Consider the following 23,450-nt stretch of genomic DNA (forward strand, 5'->3'; position numbering starts at 1 on the left):
TTTGACCCGTGTACGTGACTGGTCTCACATCCATCGGAAGCAGTTTCTCTCTGAACTTTTGCGTGAATTTGTCCTCCCATACTTTTCTTTGTACGATGGATATGGGTGCTCCACTGTCAGCAATCATCTCCAGTGGTATCCCACCGATGTGCATGTTTAGTCTGGGTTTATCCGTGCCTGACTCCTCCATTTCCAACACTTGGACATCAATGAACAGGAATTCCTCTTCATCCCCCGCGTCTTCCTGGTCGCTTGCTTCTTCTTGTCTTCCCTGGTCCACGTACCGTACCATGGCGTTTTTTGGTTTCCTCCGGCATACCTTTTCGTAGTGCCCGAAGATGCTGCAGTATGAGCATTTGGCCCTGAACGCGGGGCACGCCTTGTCATTACCTAGATGGGCATTGCTGCCACACCTGTAACAGTGGGGTCGGCCACTTTTGGTAGTCTTGCTGTCCGTCTGGTGTTTGGAGTTGCTGTTGTATCTTCCACCTCCCTGATTCCTTTGCGTGTCGTTTTGCCTCGGTCGGTCACTTCTTGTAGGTGTCATTATCCTGCATACAGTTTGCGACTCTCCAGCCTCTTTCTTTGCTGCTTGAGCACAACGACGCGACAACTCCGCTTTCTTGACCATCGCCCAAATTTCTTTGAGTGGAGCATCTCCATTTACCCACAACTTCTCTTGTACGTGAGAGCTGGACGTGTGCATGATAATTTGGTCCCTGATCAGTTCGTCATGGAGCGTGCCAAACTTACATGTGAGAGCCAATTTATGTAGGGCCACGACGTACTCGTCCACCGTCTCTCCGTTCTTTTGCTTCCTCTGAAAGAAGTTGAATCTGTCGATCGCGACGCACACCACCGGTCTGTAGTGTGCATCTAGGTCAGCGATGGCGTGATCAAAGACTTCTGTGTCCGTGGCAACTCTCTCACCTTTGACTATGGTGTCGTACACTCTGATCCCTTCCGGACCCAAGTTATGTAGTAGGATCTTCTTTTTCCTTTTGCTCGAGAACGGGGTATCACCTTCTTCCTCCAGTGCCTCCAGATAGTTAAGGAAATACCGTTTCCAGTCTTCCCATTTCATCTCCGGTTCGCCGCCCTTTGTCAGAAATGGTACCAGTTGGGTGAGGGACGTAGTCTGGTTCGCCATTCTGGGCTCTCTCCTCCTGTCTGTCGCAGTCTGGATCGCCTGACTGGGTGGATTCCCCGGCGTGTGCTGCTTTGCCGTGTCCTCTTCACTACACTCTCCGTCACTCTCCCCCTCCTGGACTCTCCTCGTGGGGCTCGACAGTCCTAGGTGGCCCTCCTCATTTACTTGGTATGAAGAATCAGGTGCCTCAACCAATCTCCGCTGTTCTGCCAGGGTGCCTGACTGGATTCACGGCACTGAGGATAGGTCAATTTCTATGCCTCGACTTAGTGTGCCCTGTGTGCCTCGAGTGAGCACTGTGTTCCCTGATGTCTGTGTGCTCTGTTTCTGGCGGTGACAGCGCTGGTGGGGTTAATGTGTACCTCCCCGCTCTGGACACTGGCTCAGGTGCAGTTGTTTGCTCTGTGGGGCGCCGTGTAGTTTTGCGCACCTTTTCACTGGGTCGTCCGACGGCTCCTCTGCCGCGCTCCGGGTATCTCGGCTTCCGCACCCGCTGGATGCGTGATGCACGTCGTTGAGTGCGTGCTGGTGGGTTCACACCCCGACCTTCGTCGCCATTGTAGGGTTTTGATATTAACCACACTGGAGCAGTTATGTTAAGATAACCTTTATTTCCCGGAGCGCCGGGAGCATCTAACTAGTATGCAGCGGTCGGCGCCAATGACACAATATGGCCGCCTTCCGCTTCCCGTCCCTGCGCTTCCTGTTCCGGGGACAGAAAGACTAGACCGCCACTACACAACTGTTGTTCTGAGTATTGAAAGCGTGCGCATGCAAACAGAGTTTCTTCATTTGTCAATTTCTTTTGCATAGATTTTCATTTTCCAGACGCATGGCATTTCGCGGTAGACACGCTTGAGAATTGACATAGAGGTGAGGCATTTAGGAAGTGGACATTCACATTGAGTCACAGAGATTTCCATTATTTGAAAGGGGTGTACGATTTTCATGGTTGGCTCATAAAGAGTGTTGATAAACTTTTCTGCAAAAGGGTAACTGCAGTTTTGATGTTTTTAAGTACAAAAAAATGTAAGGAATCAAGCTGGTAATTCATTTAGTTTTGAAAACTGTTTATTAGTGCTTTAACATTGTGCAGCTGAAAAAAGATCATGGCATCGTATAAAATTGTTTCCTCTTTCTTTTCTTCTGGCAGAAACCCGTGACGAAGGGACAGAAGAGTCCCGAAATGCATTGGGTTCATTAAGAATTTTATGTATTGTATCATTCATTTGATTGTTTATGTAATATGAGTTGAAACATTATAACAGTGAAGGATGTAAATTGGTTTCATTGATTGAAACACAGAACAACATGAATTAAAAATGTTTTCATGATTTGTACTGAATCTCGTTGTTGCATGTTGGTGTCCTAGCAGCCACGCAGGGGGCTAGGCCACTTCCATTGTAACTTTCTAAAAGTGGCATTTTCAAAATAGTCATTTAAAAGCCGACTCGACCATTAATATGAATTTTAAATTACTATTAATTACTGAATTGATGCATGTTATGGGTTTTTATGTAACCCAGTGCTTGTCTGTGGGAGAACCAGCCTTGCCATACTGAAAAATTACTTTGGAGATTTTTCACTGCCACTGCATGCAAAACGTAAGTACACTTCTCCTAAATTTAAATACAATGCACCCTGCCCTATGGGCATTTAGGGCACACCTGAGTGGTAACTTATAAGTATTAAAAAGGTAGGTTTGGGCATGCCAACATATGTATTTTGCCAGGTCAAGTTTTCAGTTTTAAACTGCATGGGCATGCCTGTAGACTGTGACATTTAACTTACAGGCCCTAGGTACACTGTGTACCATATACTAGGGACACATAGGTACGTTAGATGTGTAAATTATGATTTTTAACAAATTAAAGTTTTTAGGGTAATAACACATGGACTGGAGCCTGATTAGCAGCCCCCCAGTAAACAAGCAGCACCCTAGTGTACAGAGTCTAAAAAACAACAGCAATAATCCCATAAAATGGGGGTGTCTGAGCAAAAAGAGGCTACAAAAAACTTCATAGTTTGAGTGTTGATGAAGTTTGCTGGCCTCTTGGTTAAGCCAACATGACTATCTGCATCCTATCCAAATTCCTCTTTGTTGCTTGTCCCAAACTACAGAAGTTCATGACAAAACAGAGCAGATCTTGCTCTCTCACTTTTAAAAGTATGCATTTTTCAACAGTGTTATGCACTCTGCCTAACGCGCTCACTATTTGTATCTCTCCTATAATCAATGTGTATATTGTTGTCAGCATATAATACTAGGCACGGTCATGTGGTGTTTGCAACAGCAATGATTAAACCTTATACCCACTGCCAAGGGGTGTAACATTAAAGACCTGGACCAGAGTTATAGGCCCGAGCCACAGGTGAGAGCATGTAATGATGGAGACATGGACATCACTCAGGGGTCACCAGAGGACACAGCTGTGACCCCTATATTGTCCCTTGAAATTAAATTAAATTAAAATAACTTTATGTGGTGCTTAAATGCCAATTGGCATTAAGGCGCTGTGAGCTATGTAAACAATCTAGAGGCTGGGGAATAGAAGCATTCAAAATAAATTAAGATCAATCTACAGAGAGAATAGCCACATTTCTAAACCTTTCTAAAGGTGAGATGATGTTCTATAGCACGTAGATAGTGTGGGAGAGTATTCCACAGTTTGGCTGTGGCTACCGAAAAGGATCTTCCTCCCATCTCGCCTTCCGAAATGTAGGAATAGACACCAGTTTATTCTTAGTAGAGTGTAGTGGTCTTGCTGGTTAGTACCAGTGAAATTTGGCTCTAATAGCCTGGTGTCCTGATCTATGTAATGCCTGGTGTGCAATACAGAAGTCTTTAAAGGTGACTCGCCTAGTAATAGGCAACCAGTGGAGCTTGACCCATTCATCAGCCACCGACTGATGCCTGGGGAGGTCTAAGATGAGCATTGATGCTGTGTTTTGTGCAGTTTGCAGTTTATTGATGGAGAACTTGTTAATATTCTGGTGGAAGGCATTACAATAATCGTTCCTAAACAGTATTAGCACCACTACTTTTGTTTTGCACTCAGGCTGTGGAATATGCTGAATTCAGTTCAGTTCAGTTCATAAACTTTATTCAGGTAGCATGGTACCCATAAAAGCACAGCATCATAACAAATTGAATAGCAAGCGGAGAGTGAAGAAATACATGGTAATAAATGAATTGCAATATTATAAAACATAACATTATGACAAATGGATTAAAAAGAGATTCATTGGTGATAAATAAATTACTGTGATATAAAGTATCAATTCATCCAGCAATAATGCAAAGGTGTTCAGACATAGTTAAAACTTAAGAATCAGACATAGTATTTCGTGCTCGGGTGGTAATTCTCAAAAATGTACTTATACGGAAAATCAACTCTTCATCAGCCAAAGTGAGTATACACGAATAGGCAGTATCCAATCAGATAGGCCTCTTCTTTTAAAAAAAATGGGTATAAAAGCCACTTTATATATTTCATGTAATATTTACAGAAAAATAGAATTTGTAAAATTGATTGGCCACTCACCCCGTCACATGGACATGGTACGTAATCAAGATTGAGGTGGTAAGCAAGAGGAAAACTCAGTGCAAATTTGACAGTTCCTGCTCGTAAACGGAATAATAGGCTCCTTTCCCAATGACTCATAGGTAAGGTGAGATATATAGGTAGGGGATGGTGGTACTGTTCTAAGGACCTATAAATAAGAACAGAAGATTTCTTATATTCAATACAAATCCTTTCTGTATTATATAGTGAATATAGGGCATCTCTAAGCTCTTTTTTTGTGCACGGTATCAACTGTACTAGGATTTAAAAAGATGCATTCTTTGTTAACACTGCGCAGGCTTAGGTGCACTCCAGTCAACCAAGGAATATCCATCCCTTTCTCACACTTAACACAGTCAGTAATAATGTCTCTAGTTAGGGAGGCAGCCTGATTCTTCCAAACTGATAACCAGAAAAGAGCCGGTCTGGCACGTATAAAATCTGATATATAATTAAGATTAAGTTCTCTATGACAGATATATTGTGAGGTGGAAATGGGGATGCCCAGCAGTTTCCTGCAAAACCTGTTTTCTTCCTTTTGGATACAGGAACTGTTTGCAATGCCCCAGATCTCCGCCCCATATGTGGCTACTGGGATACATTGCAAGATAAACATTTTTTGAACGGCTAAAATAGCACCAGTGGTCTTTGGACGGGGAAGGCTAAGAATTGAGTTGATGGCCTTTGAGAACTTGCTCCTGGATTGAGCGAGATGCTCAAAGACCAACCCAAGGCAAGGGAATGTGCGGGTGCTTGTCAGTTTCTGGTTACCCACAACAATTGAACTTAGCTGGCGTTTCCCAGGGCCACAGGAAATTAAAAATTATTTTAAAAAATGAACGCATAGGTCAAAACTATCCATATGTTTGACAAAAGTCTGCACAAAGATACGCAGAGAATTCGGAGTGCGGCCTATAAGAACTGCATCATCTGCGTATAACAACACAGGAAGAAATTTCCCATTAATTCTGGTGACATCTTGGGTCGAGGTTTTTAACAATTTGTTCAGCCCATTAATGTAAATAATAAAAAGGAGGGGGGCCAGACCACAACCCTGTCTGACCCCCCTTCCTACCTTAATGGCTCCCGAAACCTCTCCACCCATTCCAATCCTCACCTGAGCCTGAAGAATATTATGGAGGGGCGCTAAAAAATGTACGAAAGGCTCATCCAACCCATAGGCCAGAAGGATAGTACAAAGCTTTGACCTATTGACAAGGTCAAATGCTGAGGACAGGTCCATGAAGGCCAAGTAGACTGGGGACTTCCGCGCAATGGTATATTTCCCAATTACCAAATTGAGGTTTAGGCACTGTTCATTTGTGCCAAGGTTGCTGCGGAAGCCTAGCTGGCAGGACTCTAAAATGCCATTTTCCTCTGACCAACCTAAAATCTTGTTGTATAAAACTCTTCCCAATATTTTTAGGGTGTTGTCAAAGAATGAGATCGGCCTATAGTTACTAGACTGAGACCGGTCCCCCTTTTTAAAAATTGGAACTGTGATACTTTTAGCCCATGTTTCAGGTAACGAGGCATGGGTTAAGTTATTAAAAACATTCAAGAGGAGCAGGGCCCAAAAGTCTGGCTTCCATTTTATTAAATCTATTGGTAGCCCATCAGGGCTAGGGGCTTTATTCCCAATACTCTGGTGGATAGCCTCTTCTACTTTGAATATAGTTATCTGTATGTTGGTCAATGGACCAAATTCATACTGATCTATCTCCTGTAGGGCGGTGGCATAGATTTGAAAAATGTTTTTCCCAGGACTCACCAGAAAAAGTATAACTAATAGGGGTTAGTAACTGGCCCACGGATCGAAGTCCCTTACAGCGGACCAAAAAATGTTGCCCTTTTTGCTAGTGGCTGCCTGTGTTAAGGCTTCCCAGTGTTCATTTAAGAGGGCTCCTTTCCGATTGGAAATCACTGTGTTATACTTCCGCCTTGCCAGTTGCACATCTAAGGTGCACCTTGGGTTAGATGACAATGCCCTACGTAAATTCCTATTTGCCTCTGAACACTCACCGTCGAACCATCTGGGACCGTTTTCTACCAAGGGGACGGGTATCGACAGGAGGGTTTTAGTGGCCAAGCAAAGTTTGGAAAAATCATGGACTACCACGGTATGTGCAGTTTGTAAATAACAGGCAGGAATTAATAGATGCATATTGTGATTCACTAGTGTTTTGAACAATTCGCCACTATCAACACCCATTCCATATTAGCCTTAAGTTATTAGTTGAAGGCACAAGATTTTTAGCCCCACATTCAGAGGAAAACACGGGCCAAGGTGCCAGTTTCAGTACTACTTTAATGGGATTGTGGTCCCTATGGTTCATGGCGATGACCTCTGCGGCCATTAATTGACCCTCAAGAGAAGGGGAAATAAAGATGGAATCTATGATTGACGAACAGCCCCTTCCCCTAAATGTTGGTAATTGATAGTTAGTGGCATTTATGGGGCTCACCAAGTCCATAACATTGACCAGGTTATGTACGCTCAAAAACACGGCCAGCTCTGCACCCCTATGAAAGGGGGGACCTAAATTACATGTCCCCACATCATGTTCTATATCAGTAAATTTCGCAATAAAGTCTCCACCCAAGACGATCCCAGTAGACCCATCCAAACCATGCTGGCAATCTAAATTAGAAATAAGGTCAAAAAGCTTGATAAAATTCCTATTAGCGACAGAATGAAAATCATTAATATAAAATATAAAATTTACCAGATAAAAAGATACTCTGCTTTTATAAAACACAACTTGGTAATTGCGGCTGTTAGTTAGTAAAACTTTAAAGCTCCCTCCAGCAGCAACGTTAATCCCAATAAATAGGCCCCCCGATGGTCAGCCCGATTTGGGGCTGGAGGCTGCTACACTAAAACAATGGAACCCTTCAATATACAAATCATGAGTGGGCCAGGTCTCCTGGAACATGACTACATCTTGTTCCTTTATTAGTCGCAACCAATCCTGGTCGTCAAGCCTAGGCTGAAGTCCTGCTACATTCCAACTTAGAATACTCAGGTCGGTACCCACATTAGCCCTAGTTAAGGCTGGTTGGTCATTATAGAGTGTAGGTGTAATACCTGGGGGAGCCTCCACATGTTCCAGTGAATTGGACATCAATGGTGGTTGTCAATCCTGAGCGTCTAAACTGGAGAGTGCATGAAACCTATTGGTTACCAGAGGCAGTGCATGGGCATCCCTAAGTGGTGTAAATGGTGGTTTATAAAAATAGCCCAAAGGGAGCGCACGAATTCCAGTGCTTTGTATGGATGGTTGCTCGCGAGTACTTAATAAGCGGCGAACTATTTGGGGTCTACGGAAATTAAGAACAATGCAATCGCCATTCATATTCTTATTTGATTGGCCAACCCACCCTACTCTTCTGGCCATAAGGATTTCATTTATATGCGAAGGGTGGAAACCTTTATGTTTGCATAGCCAATCTACAGATTTATTACAGAGGTCTGCCCAGGACTCCCTCTGACCATCAACAAGATTAGGAACACCGGCCAGGACTAACACATAGGGACATGAGGCCGGGGGTAAACTCAGAACATCAGTGTTTGGGCTCAGACGTGTACCACTAGAACAGCCCGAAATCACCCTGCATAAATCATTTGCGGTGGTGCCTGGTTGTGGCTGATTATAGTAACTACTGCCTAGGTCTAAGTGTAAGCTATTTACATTATGCACTTGGAGCATGTCTTGACTATTCCTCTGCTCAAGGGTAGGATTCAGCACAGGGAATTCATTTAGGTTACAACAAGGCAAGGGAGGTATCCATATGAGGGGCAGTATTCATCAGTTGTGGGTCAGACCCCTGTCTGTTGGCCACATAAATTATAGAGTCCCCCCCTAGCATCATTGGCAACATAGTTCACCTTACTACCACTGAGATTGTCCATTGCAGAGTCCAAGCGCTTTAGTTTCCCCCACTGTAAATTAAAGTTTGTGTTGATCGCCTCCTTGATGTTTGCCAGTGTGGTTTCAAGAGCTTTCACTGCAGATCCTTCAAGTGTGGCTTCCCCAGCAATGTCTACATTGATCTCGTTACACAAAAGTTCTTGAATAATGTCTGTCTGGGTTGCTACAGAGTTGGTAATAACAGCCACATGGTCATTTGTGCTACTAACAGATTTGCAACCTTTTGTATTTTTAGATTTAGTCTTAGATACGGCGACATTTCTCTTCCTTTTGATAGGTTGAGCATTTAATTTAGCGTTCCATTGGGACTTGGCAACCTGTGCGCTTGTATTAATACAAGACACTCCTGGGCCAGTCACATTTGGTGAATCCAAGCTTGACGGAAATAAGTTTAAAGAAACAGGGCAGGTCTTCGCTGGCGATGTATTTTGAGGGTTTGGCTGCATTATGCTGACAGGAGTAGAAATAGGGCCACCTAATTATAGGCGAGACTGTTACGTGGCAGGGTCCAGGGACATCCGTCTCTCAGCCAATTAAATTTCATGTGTTAACAGGGACTCAGTCCTCACAATAAATGCGTCTAAGATCCCGGCTAATCCTCTAGCTTTGCTCATTTTGTAATTACGATTTTCGAATGGCCCAACTAGGGAGCCACAAAACCGTACAATGGTAAACAGGGATTAGCCAATAACTTCATGTTACCTTAAGGCTGGGTAGATGGATTAGGTGCCTGATGGTCAATGTCAATGGGATGGCCCAGCCCGACCTCTTCCGGCCCCTGACGGGCGCAGACGGCCAGCTCTTGGCCCGGGCACGCTCGCACCCGTCCCGCTCTGCCGGAGCCCTGGCCCCCTTTTGAGTGCCTCCTGGTGCTTCAGATGCGGTGCGCGGCATGCACGCTGCAAAGGATGATGGGGGATGTAGTCCCCTGGCAGCAGCGATGGTCTGGAGTCAATGCGGCCAAGCAGTTTCTTGCCCCCAAACAGCGGCGGTCTCTGGTGCCAATAACAGTGGCGGCAGGTAAAGATAACGGCCCTGGCCCCCTTTTGAGCACCTCCTGGCGCTTCAGACGCGGTGCGCTCCTTGCACACCACAAAGAATGATGAGGGATGTAGTCCCCTGGCAGCAGAGATGGTCCGGAGTCAATGCGGTCCAGCAGTCTCTTGCCCCCCAACAGCGGTGGTCTCTGGTGCCAATGACAGCAGTGGCAGGTAAAGATAACAGGCCCTCGTGCTGCAGGAGCCCTGGCCCCCTTTTGAGCACCTCCTGGGGGTTCAGATGCAGAGTGCGGCGTGCGCGCCGCAAAGCATGATGGGGGATGTAGTCCCCTGGCAGCAGTGATGGTCCAGAGTCAATGCGGTCCAGCAGTATCTTGCCCCCTAACAGCAGTGGTCGCTGGTGCCAATAACAGCGGTGGCAATATTCTGATCAAGTTGAAATCGGAGGATATTGTTCTGTTTCCCTGGAAGTCAAAGGAGAGTCAGTCATCCAAAATGACACTGTTGGACTTGGGCCTTAGGGCAGGTTCACCCCTAATCTTTTTGCTTTTATTTGTGACCCAGTGTTAGTGATTTTTGGGTCTTGGCGCACTTTTTCCCTGTGCCCCAGAGTAAAGTGCATGCGTGTAGTATGGCTGGCCTGCCCTCCCATAGGAATGCATGGGGAATGTGTGTGTCCATGTTAGTTCCTGATGTGTGGGGAGGGCAGGCTCGAGTTTGGTATGTATGAACTCGTGAGAGTGAATGCTGCGCAATGGTATGTGCGGCTTGTATGTGTCTAGAAGGGAAGTGCTACTTCTGGACATTGATGTATGTGTGCAGTGAGGATACTGGAGCGTGATTGGCTGGAGCTGGCTGGCATGCCAGGCTCCAGGAAGTCTGGATGGGTCTGCCCGGTGGTGAGTGTGAGATCAGCATGAATGATGTGTGGGAGGAGTGCACCTGGGTCCTGGATGGGCTGGGTTTTTCCCCACACAATGCAGGCTCCGCCCCCCTGTGGTTTGTCTAACGACCCAAGCCTCCCCAGTGAATGAAAGGGGTGGTTGGGCCGTCAAGGGTACTCCCAAGCCAGCTGCAACTGGTTTTCCCCCCACCCTGCACCCTGAAAGAAAGGATTTCACAGTATAAGAAGGGGCTGTGTCCCCTTACAATTTGTTCTACTTTTGGATCCTGCTAGAGGGGGCTGTTGCTGCTGCTGGGGCCAGGAGGGCCGCCACTTGGCTTGTCTCCCTGCCTGGAGACCCAGTGTGCTGGCTCTGGCCCTGCCTTGCCCCTCTGCCTGCCTCCAGACCTTGCTGGAGCTTTGCTTTTATCCCTAAGCGCTGGGAGCGCTTTTTCTTGCCTGCTAGCGCTGTGGAGCGCTTTATTTTACCCATTGCGCTTCGAGCGTTTTGTACTGGGCAGCCGGTGCCCACCCGGCATCTGCCCGTCTGGTTTTGCCGATTTGCGGCAGAGCAAGTGCCCACCTCGCCTTGTCTTTAATTTAAGAGCCGGTGCCCACCCAGCATTGCCCCGCTATTATTTTATTATTTACGAGCCGGTGCACACCCGGCATTGCCCCGAGGTCACCGCCGCAGCCCAGGAGCGTTGGAATCCGTTGCCGGGCCGCTGCCTATCGCGACCCGGAAGTCCCGCCTCCTGACCCCCAGGGCCGCGCTGCCATTGGTGGCCCCAGCGGAAGTCAGGCAGCGTGCAGCAAGACGAGGCCAGGCGGGAGGCGAAGGAAGCAGCCGGCCCCGTCCTCGAGGCTCCCTGAGTGAAGGAGAGCCCCGCACCGACCAGCCGAGGAGACGCCTCCAGCCGCCGGACCCGGTGAGTGCCTGCAAGAGGAGAGGGGCGTCGAGACACATTGTCGGTGTCTGCCCCTCCCCCCGTAGCGCGAGCTCGCCCCCCCCCCCCCCAGTGCGCTCCGTGAGGGCAGATTCCTTGTACTTACGAGCGGCCCCAGTTGGCAGAGGGCCGCTCCGACGATCCCGGGCATATTTTATTAGTTGAGCCTACGAGGCTCCAAGGGGCATTTTCATCGTTGTAGAGCACAGAAGCTCTACGGTGCCACTTTTGTTTTACGAGCCCCGAGAGGCTCGAAGTGCCAGATGCAATTTAGGAGCCCCGAGGCTCCTGGGGGCAATTTAAGTTTCACGAGCCCTGAGAGGCTCCCGCCCAGTAGTTATTGTAGAGCCCCGTGGCTCTGAGGTGCCAGTTGTTTCCCGAGCCCCGAGGCTCGAGGGGGCAGTTGGTTTACGAGCCCTGAGAGGCTCCTTGGCCACATTGATTTAGAGCCCTGAGAGAGGCTCGAGGGGGGCATTTTATTGATTAAGAGCGCTGAAGCTCTTAGGTGCCAGTCACCTGTGTTCTTGAGCCCACGAGGCACCAACGTTGCCCAGCTGTATTTACAACTGTCCAGCACTTAGTGGACAGTTGCTACGTTTAGGCTTTGTGTTCTGGCTGCCTGCGCAGCCTTCCCTGACATTGAGACTCAGGGTATTTCAACCCTTGCGAGGCCAGTTGGCCTGGGGGACAATTCTAGTGTTGTGCCACGTGCACCCTGCGTATTTTATGATTTACTGCTTATTTGATGCCTGCGCAAATGTTCTACCTTCACCTCTGAATGTGTTTTAATGTTTCATGTGCAATTGTTTGTTATTACCTTTGCTAAAAGTGACCTGCTTAGGTGATTCTTTATGTTTTATTCCCCTTTGCTAAAAGTGACCTGCTTAGAGGAATGTTTGTTATTACCTTTGCTAAAAGTGACCTGCTTAGGTGATTCTTTATGTTTTTTTCCCCTTTGCTAAAAGTGACCTTCTTAGAGGAATGTTTGTTATTACCTTTGCTAAAAGTGACCTGCTTAGGTGATTCTTTACGTTTTATTCCCCTTTGCTAAAAGTGACCTGCTTAGAGGATTGTTGATAGTTTCTTGCCTTTGCTAAATGTGACTTGCTTAGGTGATTATTTTAGGTTTCCTTCCCTTTGCTAAATGTGACTTGCTTAGGTGATGGTTTTCCTTCTTTAGGTCCTGATGATAAGGTCCTAGTTCCCTGCGCGATTTCCCTACAGTGTTTAGGGTGGCGTAGGAGGTATTTTCCCTTTACCAGTAGTTACTGGTTGTATGCTACATTTACTATTTTTGTGTTACAGTCATTATATGTTTATGTGCTAAGTGTTATACCTACAAGTGCTATTTCTAAAAAGTGCATACCCCTGACAGTGGTCCAGGTGGCCCTGTCCTGTACATAATCCCTTGTAAATCTTGCCCGTGCCTGTTGGCACATTGTAAAGTGTGTGTGTTATCTAATGTGTTTTTATTATTATAATATAAAGGCTATTTTTGATTTATTTTTTTTTTTTTTGAAAATCTGTTTATTAGCATAGTATGGGAAGCAGTTACATACATTTTCAAGTCCAGTATATCAAAGTAAAAACATGCATATGTCTGCTTAAATCAAATATTTTGTATTGCCATTTCGATTTTACATTTTGTGGCGATCAGAACTGTCGCAATTAAACAAACCCCGGTCATTTCAATCCCTCCCACCACCCTCGAACAACCCACCCGACACTCTCTTTGCAGTTATCTAATTAAGTGAATTGAATGAACATTTATCTGGGTCACCCATAGTATTATAACATGTAGCCTCTTCTATCAGTACACTTAGACGGTACAAGGCAACAAGCCAGTGATTGGGTGCTCCCCTACCCATAATCATGCATCTCAGCCGGTATCAGTGTATGAGAGTCTGGCTCAGGACATGTTCATTCCATATTCGGTGCGTCACTGTTATCCCCTTCCTCCCCATCGTCTCCCGTTTCAAACTCCCCCAAAGTGACAAACCAGTCCAGTGAGATCGGCTTTTTCCGTAGGCCTCTGTATTCTTCGCGCTGCAGTGCTTCTCCCTCAGCCCTACCCCAGCGCACTACCTCTGCCTTCCATAATTCAGGGTTGGGTGGCTTAGGTGACTTCCACCTCATCGTGATGGCTCGCTTTGCTAATAATAGGGCCAGGTCTGCAAAGCGCGACGCCACTGTCCTGCTGCGCTGGGAGGGCCCCAGCCCCAATAACGTGCCTTCTAGCGTAAGAGATCGGGACAGAGCCCCTGCGCTTTCAAGCGATGCATGGACCGTGGTCCAGTAGTATCCCAACTTCGGGCATTGCCACATCATGTGTATCAGTGATGCGTCTTCAGCGTCGCAGCGGGGCAATTGCTTTTCGCATCAGGAAACATCATATGTATACGGTGCGGGGTCAGGTAGGCTCTATGTAGTAGCATTAATTGAATGAATTTGAACTTGGGGTTCCTGGCTACCTTTCTGGGAAATTGCAGTATTCGGTCCCATTCTTTGTCTCTCAGGGGCCTACCAATATCCTCCTCCCATGTCTCCCTGAGAAGCGAGAGAGTGAATGCTCTCCCTTCTCTGATGCCAGCAGTAAGCCATCTCGTCAGGTGTGCACCCGATCCCATGAGATAATGCATCCTAGTGAGGGGGTTTGTGTCAGGTTCCTGGCCCTCAGGCGACCATTTATGTGTGATATAATTGCGAAGACCGGCGTACAGGAGGAATGAGCCCCCAGGTATGCCTTGTGTGGTTCTGAAGTCTTCAAAGGACAACAAGTGGCCGTCTGCAAACAGGTCGCCCACATGCGATACTCCTGCGTCATGCCATGCGGTTAGTGAGGCCGTCGTGAGAGCTCCTGTGCCCAACGGAATGCCCAAGAGCGGGATAGTGGGGGCATAGGATGACTTAGGTGAAGTGTATTTCAGAGCCTTCCTCCAATGAAGGATCGCCAGTCTAAGAAGTGGTGGGGCATCTCTCGGCATATCCGAGTTAGGTAGGAGTAATGTGTGCAATCTCCCCCTACCGTGATCCTCCTCCGACATACCGATCTCCTGGAGATTGCGACCAGCCACCCAGAAAGCCAGCCATTGAAGCTGACACGCATAGTTGTAAGCTCTAAAGTCCGGCAGGCCCATACCGCCGGCGTCAGAGGGGAGTTGTAACTTAGACAAACTTATACGTCTGCGGCCATGCCCCCATACGAGCTCCGTAAGGAGAGTGTCAAGGGTCTTAAACGTCGCTGCTGGGATCATGTACGGTAAGTTGGTGAAATGGTAGAGAAGACGGGGAAGCATCACCATCTTCGATATCGCTACTCTGCCGGGTATGGAAAGTGGAAGCGTCAACCAGAATTGTATTTGTGACTTCAACACTCTGATGGCCCTCCCAAGGTTTCCGTCAATCATCATGTCAGACTCTCTATAGATCTGCATCCCCAGGTATCTAAAGGTGGTTTCCGCCATCTGGAATGCATGAGGGGCGAAGGGTAAGGGAGTAGTCAGACCTGTGGTCGCAAATGTGAAGCCATAGGACTTGGATTCGCTTATGGTCAGACCCGAGATCGACCTAAAGTCCTCAAAGACCTGGGAAACAGAGCTCAGGTCTCCCCTCAAGTCTCGGAGATATAATATAATATCGTCTGCGTAAGCAGACACAATATGGGCCGTCCCGTGTCTACGTATGCCATAGCGGGGAGCCATCGACCGAAGCCGACAGAGCATAGGCTCAAGGGCAAGGACAAAAAGGAGGGGGGATAGTGGGCAGCCCTGCCTGGTGCCCCTCGCTATGGCTATAGGAGCCGATATAAGTCCAGAGGTGCGCACTCTAGCCGTGGGGACGGTGTACAGCAATCTGACCCAGTTAAGAAAGTCAGATGGTATCCCAAATTTGGACAGGGTGGCGAACATAAAGTCCCACCTAAGGGAGTCAAACGCTTGTTTCAAGTCCAGTGATATGCAGCCCTCGGAGGGCACGTCCCTTCCGTTTCCGAGCATTAGTTGCGCTAAACGCCTAAGGTTCATGGCCGTGTTACGACCCGGAATAAAACCACATTGATCCGGGTGGATCAGTTGCGGTACGTATTGCACGAGCCTCGCTGCCAGTACCTTGCTCAATATCTTGGAGTCAGTATTGAGAAGGGAGAGTGGTCTATAATCTGCCATTTGCAGCCCCTCCTTGGCAGGCTTTAATAGGGATGTGATCAATGCCTGCATTGATGACTGTGGAAGGGACGACGTCCGTAGGGCCTCAATATAAATAGTGTGCAACCGCGGTGCCAGTAGGTCTATGAATGTCGCATAAAAGTCGGCCGGTAGGCCATCCGTACCAGGGGTTTTGCCCTTTGGGAGAGCTCTGATCGCCTGCCTAATTTCAGCTATCGTAATGGTGCGCTTTAGATCTTTGGCCTGTCTCTCAGTGAGTTGAGGTAGAGTCAGGTCCCTCATGAAGGTCTCGAATGCATCTTCGGATAGGGGCTGCGGGGGGCTGTACAGAGTTGTGTAGTAGTCCCTGAACGCCGTGTTAATCCCGAGTTGGGTGTTAGTTGGGTTGCCCTCCAGATCCAGAACAGTCAGGATGGGATGGTGAATTGGGGAGTCACGTAGTAGGCGGGCCAGTAGGGGGCCGGCCCTATCCGCCTGTGTGTGTTGCCTGTTCGTGTATTCTTTGTAGTCTAGGAGCCTCAGGTCTTCTAGTAGTTCCGCGTGTCTAATGTGAGCCTCCTGCAATGGTGTGAAGGGTGCATTGGTGCCGGCCGCCTCATTCTCTAAGGGCGCAAGTGAGTTCTCCACTTCCTTCAATTGAGCAATCACCTCACGTTTCCTACCCATCCCAGCGGCCATTGCCGCCCCCCTCAGGCAGACTTTAAAGGCATCCCACTCTACTAGCCGGGAGCTGGCTGTGCTAGTATTTGTAGAGAAGTAAGTAACTATAGTGTCAGACAGGGAGGCCCGAAATACAGAGTCTTCAAGGAGATCTGGAGACAGTCTCCAAGTTGGAATGGGGGTCAGACGTCTACCCCACTGCCAGATGAGTTCTACAGGGCTGTGATCGGACAGAGTTTTCCCCATGTGTTGGGTCTGGACTATGGACGCCGCTAGGGAACGGGAACAGAAAATGTGGTCGATTCTGGTGTGGAGCTGGTGGGGCGGTGAAAAAAAGGTATATTCCCTGTCTCGTGGATGTGCGCTACGCCACACGTCTGCCAGGTCCCAGCCCGCAGACCATCTCGCAAGAGCCTCCGCTTGTTTCTTACTCTCAGCTGTCTGCAAAGGGGGGTGTGACCTATCCAAAGCAACATCAAGTACAGCATTAAAATCCCCTCCAATCAACAAGCAATGATCCGCCCAATCTGCAAGTACCCCGTTCACCGTCAACAAAAACTCCGACTGATTCGAGTTTGGCGAGTACACACACCCAAATACAATAGCATCCCCGTCCAACAGCCCCCGCACAAATACATATCGTCCCTCATTATCGATTCTTTGCTCCAGCATCTGGAAGGGAACAGAGCCGCGGAACCAGATCGCCGCCCCTCTGGAGAACGCAGAATAGGAGGTAGCAAAGAGCTGCCCCCTCCATTTCTTACGGAGTTTCATATTCTCAGCAGCATTCAAATGTGTCTCTTGTAGGCAAGCAATCTGTGTCCCCCTGCGATTAAGCTGGGCTAATATCCTATGGCGTTTATGAACCGCCCCCATGCCACGCACGTTCCAAGTGCACATTTGGTATTTATTAAGCGGCCCCATTTCCATCTATGTGATGCAGCCAGGTAAAAAACCCAGGTACCCATGATAGTTCGATTCCACGAAAGGATGAGAGTGTCTTGTAACCCCAAATTCCCTGAACAGAAGGGTCCCCAGGCAAACGTGCCCGGGATCCAAACCATGGTGCCCAACGTGGGCACAAGTCAGTTAAGTTTGTGTGCATTCCGGGGGTGACAGGCCTCTGTCAATTGTCTCTTAACGGCCCGCATTAGTTCAATAGCCCACCAATGAATAGGCCCCCCGATGCAACCCACCACATACTATATAAGAGGGGGGGAACATTCATACGTTACCGCCCGGAGGGGAGCATACTTGCAGCAGTTCAGAACTCCTCCGCCATCTGGGCTGTGACCTTCGGGAAGAGCGGCAAGCTGTCAACCGAATCAGACACCTTCGTGTGGGTGTCAGTGGTGATGGTGTGCCTGTCTTCGGTCGTTTCCGCATCATGTGCGGCCAGTGCCCCCTCCATTAGCCGTTGTCGCTGTGATGAAGACGGTTGCCCGTCTGTGCGGGCACTAGAAGGGTGCGGCCGCGGTGATGCACCATGTGAAGAGTGTTGTCCCGGGCCGGGGTCGTTGTCCTGGTGATCCGGAGGGTTCCCGTGGCTTCCGCCATGTCGATCTTCAAACGGGTCCTGTGAGGTCGGCGGTGTTAGGGTGACTTCCATCCATTCTTCTGCCTCTTCTGGCGAATCAAAGAAGTGGGATCTGTTGTCGTGTAGAATTTTGAGCCGTGCAGGGAACAGAAGTGCATATTTCATGTTTTTGTCCCTGAGTTTGCGTTTCACACTCATGAAGGTGGACCTGGCACGCTGCACAGTAGGAGTGAAATCAGGGTAGACTGAGATGTTCCTGTCTTCAAAACGGATCGGCGCCTTCTCCCTGGCTGCCCGCAGGACAGTGTCACGATCCTTGTAGTGAAGGAGGCGTGCGATCAGAGGACGAGGAGGTGCTCCGGGTCTGGGGGGCCGCGGCGGCATCCTATGTGCCCTCTCCACACTATAGAGGGCAGTGAGGTCCTCCTGGCCCACCAACTGCCGCAGCCAGTCCTCCACAAACTGGGTAGGGTTCCTCCCCTCGCTTCTCTCCGGAATGCCTAGGATGCGGACGTTATTGCGGCGGGCCCGTCCTTCGGCATCGTCCACTCTATCCCACAGTTGTTTAAGCTGTTTCTCCACACCCTCCAACTTCGTGGAATGTTCCGTCTGTTGTGGCACAAGGTCATTCAGTGTGATCTTCTGTTCCGCTACACGCTCTGCCAGCTTGTTATGGTCAGCCCTCAATAGTGACAGTCCCGTCGCCATGTTGTCTATTCGTGATTCCAGGGCTTCGCGCGTCGCTCGTATTTCATTTAGGATGAGGTCCAACTTTGCGTCTTGGGAGCCCCTACCGGTCGGAGGGATGATGTCCACATTCGAGGAGGCCAGGGGGTCCTCAGAGCCCGTGGACTGCATGTCCAGTGCGGCTCCCTTATCATGTGTCCTGCCCCTGTGCTTGCCCATGGATCTCGTGTGCAGGGTGGCGCTGTAACTGGCACCTTCGGGCGCCGCTGCCTACTCCAGTGTCCAACCAGAACGTAGTACCACGACCACCGGGGGTACAGGGTGTAGTGGTCAAGGCGGGCAGAGATTATGTAGGGTCTATGCGCGCTGCGCTGCAGTCGGGGATCCCGTATGTCCACTGGGGCCCAGCGGGCAGATGTGACCCCCGCCTCCAGAGGGCAGATTAATAGAGACCGTGTGATCCCAGGTGTTGTCAGTCGGGACGCGGAATCCTGATCAGGAGCGCCTGTGCTGGGATTATATGGCCAGGCGGCAATGCACGCGTCGTAATCCTGCGCAGCGGGCCGGTGTCAGCACTCCGGACTCTCGGGGGTACGTCCCCCACTTCGAAGCGTCTGGTCTCAGGGAAGCGACACCTCGATCAAAGGCCCCATCTCATATGCAAGGCGCCACAGTCCCGGACCTGAGGGCGATGCACTGCCCGGGCGTGCTGGCAAAATGGCGCTGGCGAGAGATAGCGCGCCCCAGATCCGACGTACTCAGAGAAGACCGGGTGGAGTCGGGCTCCCTGATCCGATGGCAGATGAGCGGTAGCGCTTTACCTGCAGTCCAGAAACAGTGCTGCCGAGGGCAGACGCCGCAGTGCAGAAGGGGGAGCAGGCAAGCCGATCCGGGGATGTTCCCGCGTGTCTCGCGGACCTCACAGCAGGGCAGCTGGACCGGGCGCAGTGTCGAAAGGCAGATAGCAGGGCCACGGGTATGCGAGGGTGTCTTTACTTGCTCCGGTGCCTCCGCAGGAGTCCACAAACACTTCCGGCCGGGGCCCCGATCGGACCGCGCTGATGGTGCAGTGCAGGCCGGGCAGGTCACCTAATTGAGCCCGGGGCTTCGCTTCATCCCAAAGGCCGCTGCAAGGTCCGGTGTCGCAGCGCTCGTATGCTGCAGACCGAGTGGATAGGCACCGCTCCGCTGCTTCCAGTACCCCCCCGGGGGCTTCCGGTGTGGAAATCAGGTGGGTTGCTGTCTGGGGTTGTAGGATAAATTGCTAGTGTTTTCGGGCTATGGACGGAGCTCGGGAACTACACGTCCACCATCTTCGGCTCCAGGCCACGCCCCCAAGGCTATTTTTGATATAACCTTGTGTGGAGTTTCCTTTGTGGTGGGCCTAGGGTGTTGTCGCTGGGGTGCGCGCGCAAACGCTTTACACATCGCCTCCGAGATTAGCCTTGCTGCTCGCGTCACGTTACCTAGAGGGCGATGCACTGCCCGGGCGTGCTGGCACGTTATCTTGGGTTATCTTGGTGTGTAACTCCCTTGCCCTGACTTAGAAATGGCAATCCCTGACTGACTTTGGCGTGAGCCGTGGCCGGCCGGGGGTCCCGTTTCTAACAGACCCCAAGACTTTTTGCAGTTTGCACCGGTAAAAGCAAAATGTACAAGTATTCGGGCCACCAGTTTCTGGTCCAAATAGAAGGTTGACTTCCAAAGATGATCACTTCTGTCTCATCAATGTTCAGCTTAACACAATTTTCCTTCCTCCTGGTGACAATTGCTTTAAAAAAAGTTGTTAAAATTGATGTCCCTCACCGATACATCCTCTGACATAGATACAATGATCTGTGTATCGTCAGCACAGGAGATGACCTGAAGGCAAATGGTTAAATAGATTTGGATAATGGTGTAACATAAAGATTGAATAGTGTGGGGCTTAACGGGGAGCCCTGAGGGACCCCACAAGGAAGAGAGAAGGGTGTTGATTTGAGTCACCCTTGAGCACCATGGAACTGCATTTGCAATACCTGGCCTTAGAGGTAGCAAAAACTGTGCAAGGAACACAGGGGAAGCTCGTCCTTATGGACATCGGATGAGGCACCAATCACCTTGTTTTTTTGTTAATTTTTTTATTACACTAATAGTGAATGATAATATTCACTATTAGTGTAAAAAAATGGAGTACAAATGGCTGGAATATGACACTCCCTGGATGCTGAGGTAAGTATCAAATACTTTTAAATACATGTTGTGTGAATTCGTGCAGGTAAGAGTGTGTTTATGTGACAGAGTGTGTGTATGTATGATTGTGTATGTATGTTTAAGCATGTGTAATTTTAGCGAACATAAAGGTAAAATGGCATGTGATTTCATTTCTGCTATCCCTGACCTTTTAGTAAATTGACGTTCATGGATTGAGAGTGCCTTTTTTAAACTGTTATAGCCTGAGGCAGTGGATTTGAATGCTATTAGAGCATTCCTCTCATTGAAGGGAGAATGCTCTAAAATAAGCAAGGACACGTATTGGAATGTTTGCGCTGAAAGTCTCTACCTCCATTATTGGCCCTGAGCGGGTTCATTGTATTCAGTGGAGCTCTCAACATTCCAATATTCTAATGATCTTTTGGGGTTTACAAATGTGTATTCAACATATAACAAAGAATGCAAAGTAGACATATTTACTTTTGCAATTTGTAATTGACAGTTCTTCTAATTGACAGGACTTTAGGAGCTTCTTATTTTGTCATTCATGCATGCTATCACAAAATCTTATTGACTTTCTTCAAGAACAGTACAACATCACTTTTTATTGTGACTTCACTTTTTGTAGTATATGTAGTATGTTCTTACACAATTACACATATAATTTTCGAATTAAACTATAAATATTATACATTAACATTTTGTTAAAACCTTTATGTAAAAACGAAACATAAATATTGTTCTATGGTGTGATTTTTAACACTTTACGGGGCATATTATCAAGGGGGTGATAGGCAATTATCGCCGCTTTAGCTGCCGTTTTCGGACGCTAAGCGGTGATAATTCTATCGCCCTATTAGCAAGCTGTCGCTAACAGCAGTTAGCGACAGCTTGTATGCGATAGCGAGCGGTTTGGCGCCTGCTTGGCATGTCAGCGATATTTATCACTAATGACAGGCAAAGTGGGCGTACCCAACCTGTTTGCGACTGAAAGCAGTCGCTAACATCGCTATAGCCTATTACCAATACAGGCGTTGCGGTGGAAATATTCACGCTAAGCGCGAATATCTCCAAAAACGAACGCCTGCTCAGACCAGTTATTAGCCATTATATCCAATGGGAGGTGGATATAATGGCTAAGACCCTGTTAGCGATAATGCGTGAATATCGCTGTATTCTCAGCGATACTCACAGATTTCGCCGCTATCGCCGGGAATTTTATCGCTTTTGAGATAAACGTTGATAATAGCACGTTAACTCAGTGATAAAATCCGGTGATGCGCGGCGATAAAAAATTGCCTCTAACCCTACTTAGCGATAAATAGCGCTATTTGTTGATAATATGCCCCTGAATTTTTTTTTAATCCTCAAATATGCTAAAAGTCATTAAATGTAGGGCCATATTATCAAGCCTGGGCGATAAAATTATTGCCACTTTATCGGAAGGAAACTGCCGCTAAAGTGGCGAAAATGGGCTTGAAAATATGCTCTATGGAATTCCAATCGAAGCTCATGTTAGATGTGAAGGACATCTAACATGAGCTTTGATTGGAATTCCATAGAGCATATTATCAAGCCCATTTTCGCCACTTTAGCGGCAGTTTCCTGCCGATAAAGTGGCAATAATTTTATCGCCCAGGCTTGATAATATGCCCCGTAGTTTTATAGTTGCTCTGATATTGAATCTAACGCAAGGTGGATTTGCACATACAAAAAGATAACCCTTCACTTGAACTGCAGTAATCTGCAAAAAAAATCGAAGAATACATTTCATTTTCAAATAACGAGTGCCATATTTCTGCTTCTCCCCATATTTAGTCAGTTTCTACAATAAATCCTTGCAACACCCAACAGCCGTTTTCAAGTAGGAACGCCCTGGGTCATTAGTCCTAGCCCTGTCATGGAAATGATATGGGGCAGGATCTCGAGAAGGATTTGGTTGAGGGCAGTATTGGATTTTTGCTGATGGTGCCCCAATTCACTTATCTTATGAAGATAGGGCTAGCCATTAGTAAGCCTCACTATCTGGAAACCTGGAAACTGCCCCTTCCTGCTCCGGTTTAATCATGTGCCAGAGTGGCTTTAGGCCCTTCCACAGTCCTATAAAAAGGGGTTTGGATGTCCAAATAGATGCCACTTATGAAGAATCTCTCAAGATGCTGCTGTGCCTTCTCCTTACAGCGACCCTTGTGCAGGGCCAATTCACCCCTCCGGTGAGTATTTAAGACTACAGCAAAGTGATCTTGGGCTCTTATGGTTTCTTGATGGGTGTTTGTTTGCTGTGGCTCTGGGGAGGTGTATAAATGCCAGCATAGCAGATACTCATGGGCTTCTGTTTAAAATCCCGTTTCCATATTGCAAGTTAATATTGTTCATTTCTCCTTGCATTTGAAAAGGTAGCCATGGCCGCAGAACTGTGCGAAAAACGATTGCATCGAATCTTCTAAAAGTGTTTTTTAAAAGTAACATTTGCACTTGTTTTTAAAAAAAAGGTATTCTGCTCTGCTTGACTCCAATGCGTATCTGGAAAAAAATTAAGAAATAAAAGCACATTGCAGATAAAACATTGGTCGAAGCTGGATAAAATTTGACAAAGGAATACAAGTTTTAACATCGATTTTTGGGGAAATGTGTGGTACATATTCGCCTTCGTTACAAGTTTAGGACTAAATTCCGCTTCCTGTGCAAACTCTTGTTTACAAAGGGATCGAAATTACAATTTGTGTGAGGGAGG

General features: G+C 48.0%; 1 protein-coding gene across 1 annotated transcript in view; it reads left to right on the forward strand.

Annotated features, from left to right (window-relative positions):
- Positions 1 to 22,822: 22,822 nt before the first annotated feature.
- Positions 22,823 to 23,450, forward strand: part of LOC144781961 (olfactomedin-4-like) — a 69,478-nt gene continuing 68,850 nt past the window's right edge. Inside the window, exon 1 of the mRNA XM_078661050.1 lies at positions 22,823 to 22,929. Coding sequence (XP_078517176.1) covers positions 22,873 to 22,929 — 57 coding nt within the window. The 5' untranslated portion in view covers positions 22,823 to 22,872. The remainder of the gene's footprint in view (positions 22,930 to 23,450) is intronic.

The sequence above is a fragment of the Lissotriton helveticus genome, chromosome 9 (assembly GCF_964261635.1).
Source record: "Lissotriton helveticus chromosome 9, aLisHel1.1, whole genome shotgun sequence".
NCBI classification, from domain to species: domain Eukaryota; kingdom Metazoa; phylum Chordata; class Amphibia; order Caudata; family Salamandridae; genus Lissotriton; species Lissotriton helveticus.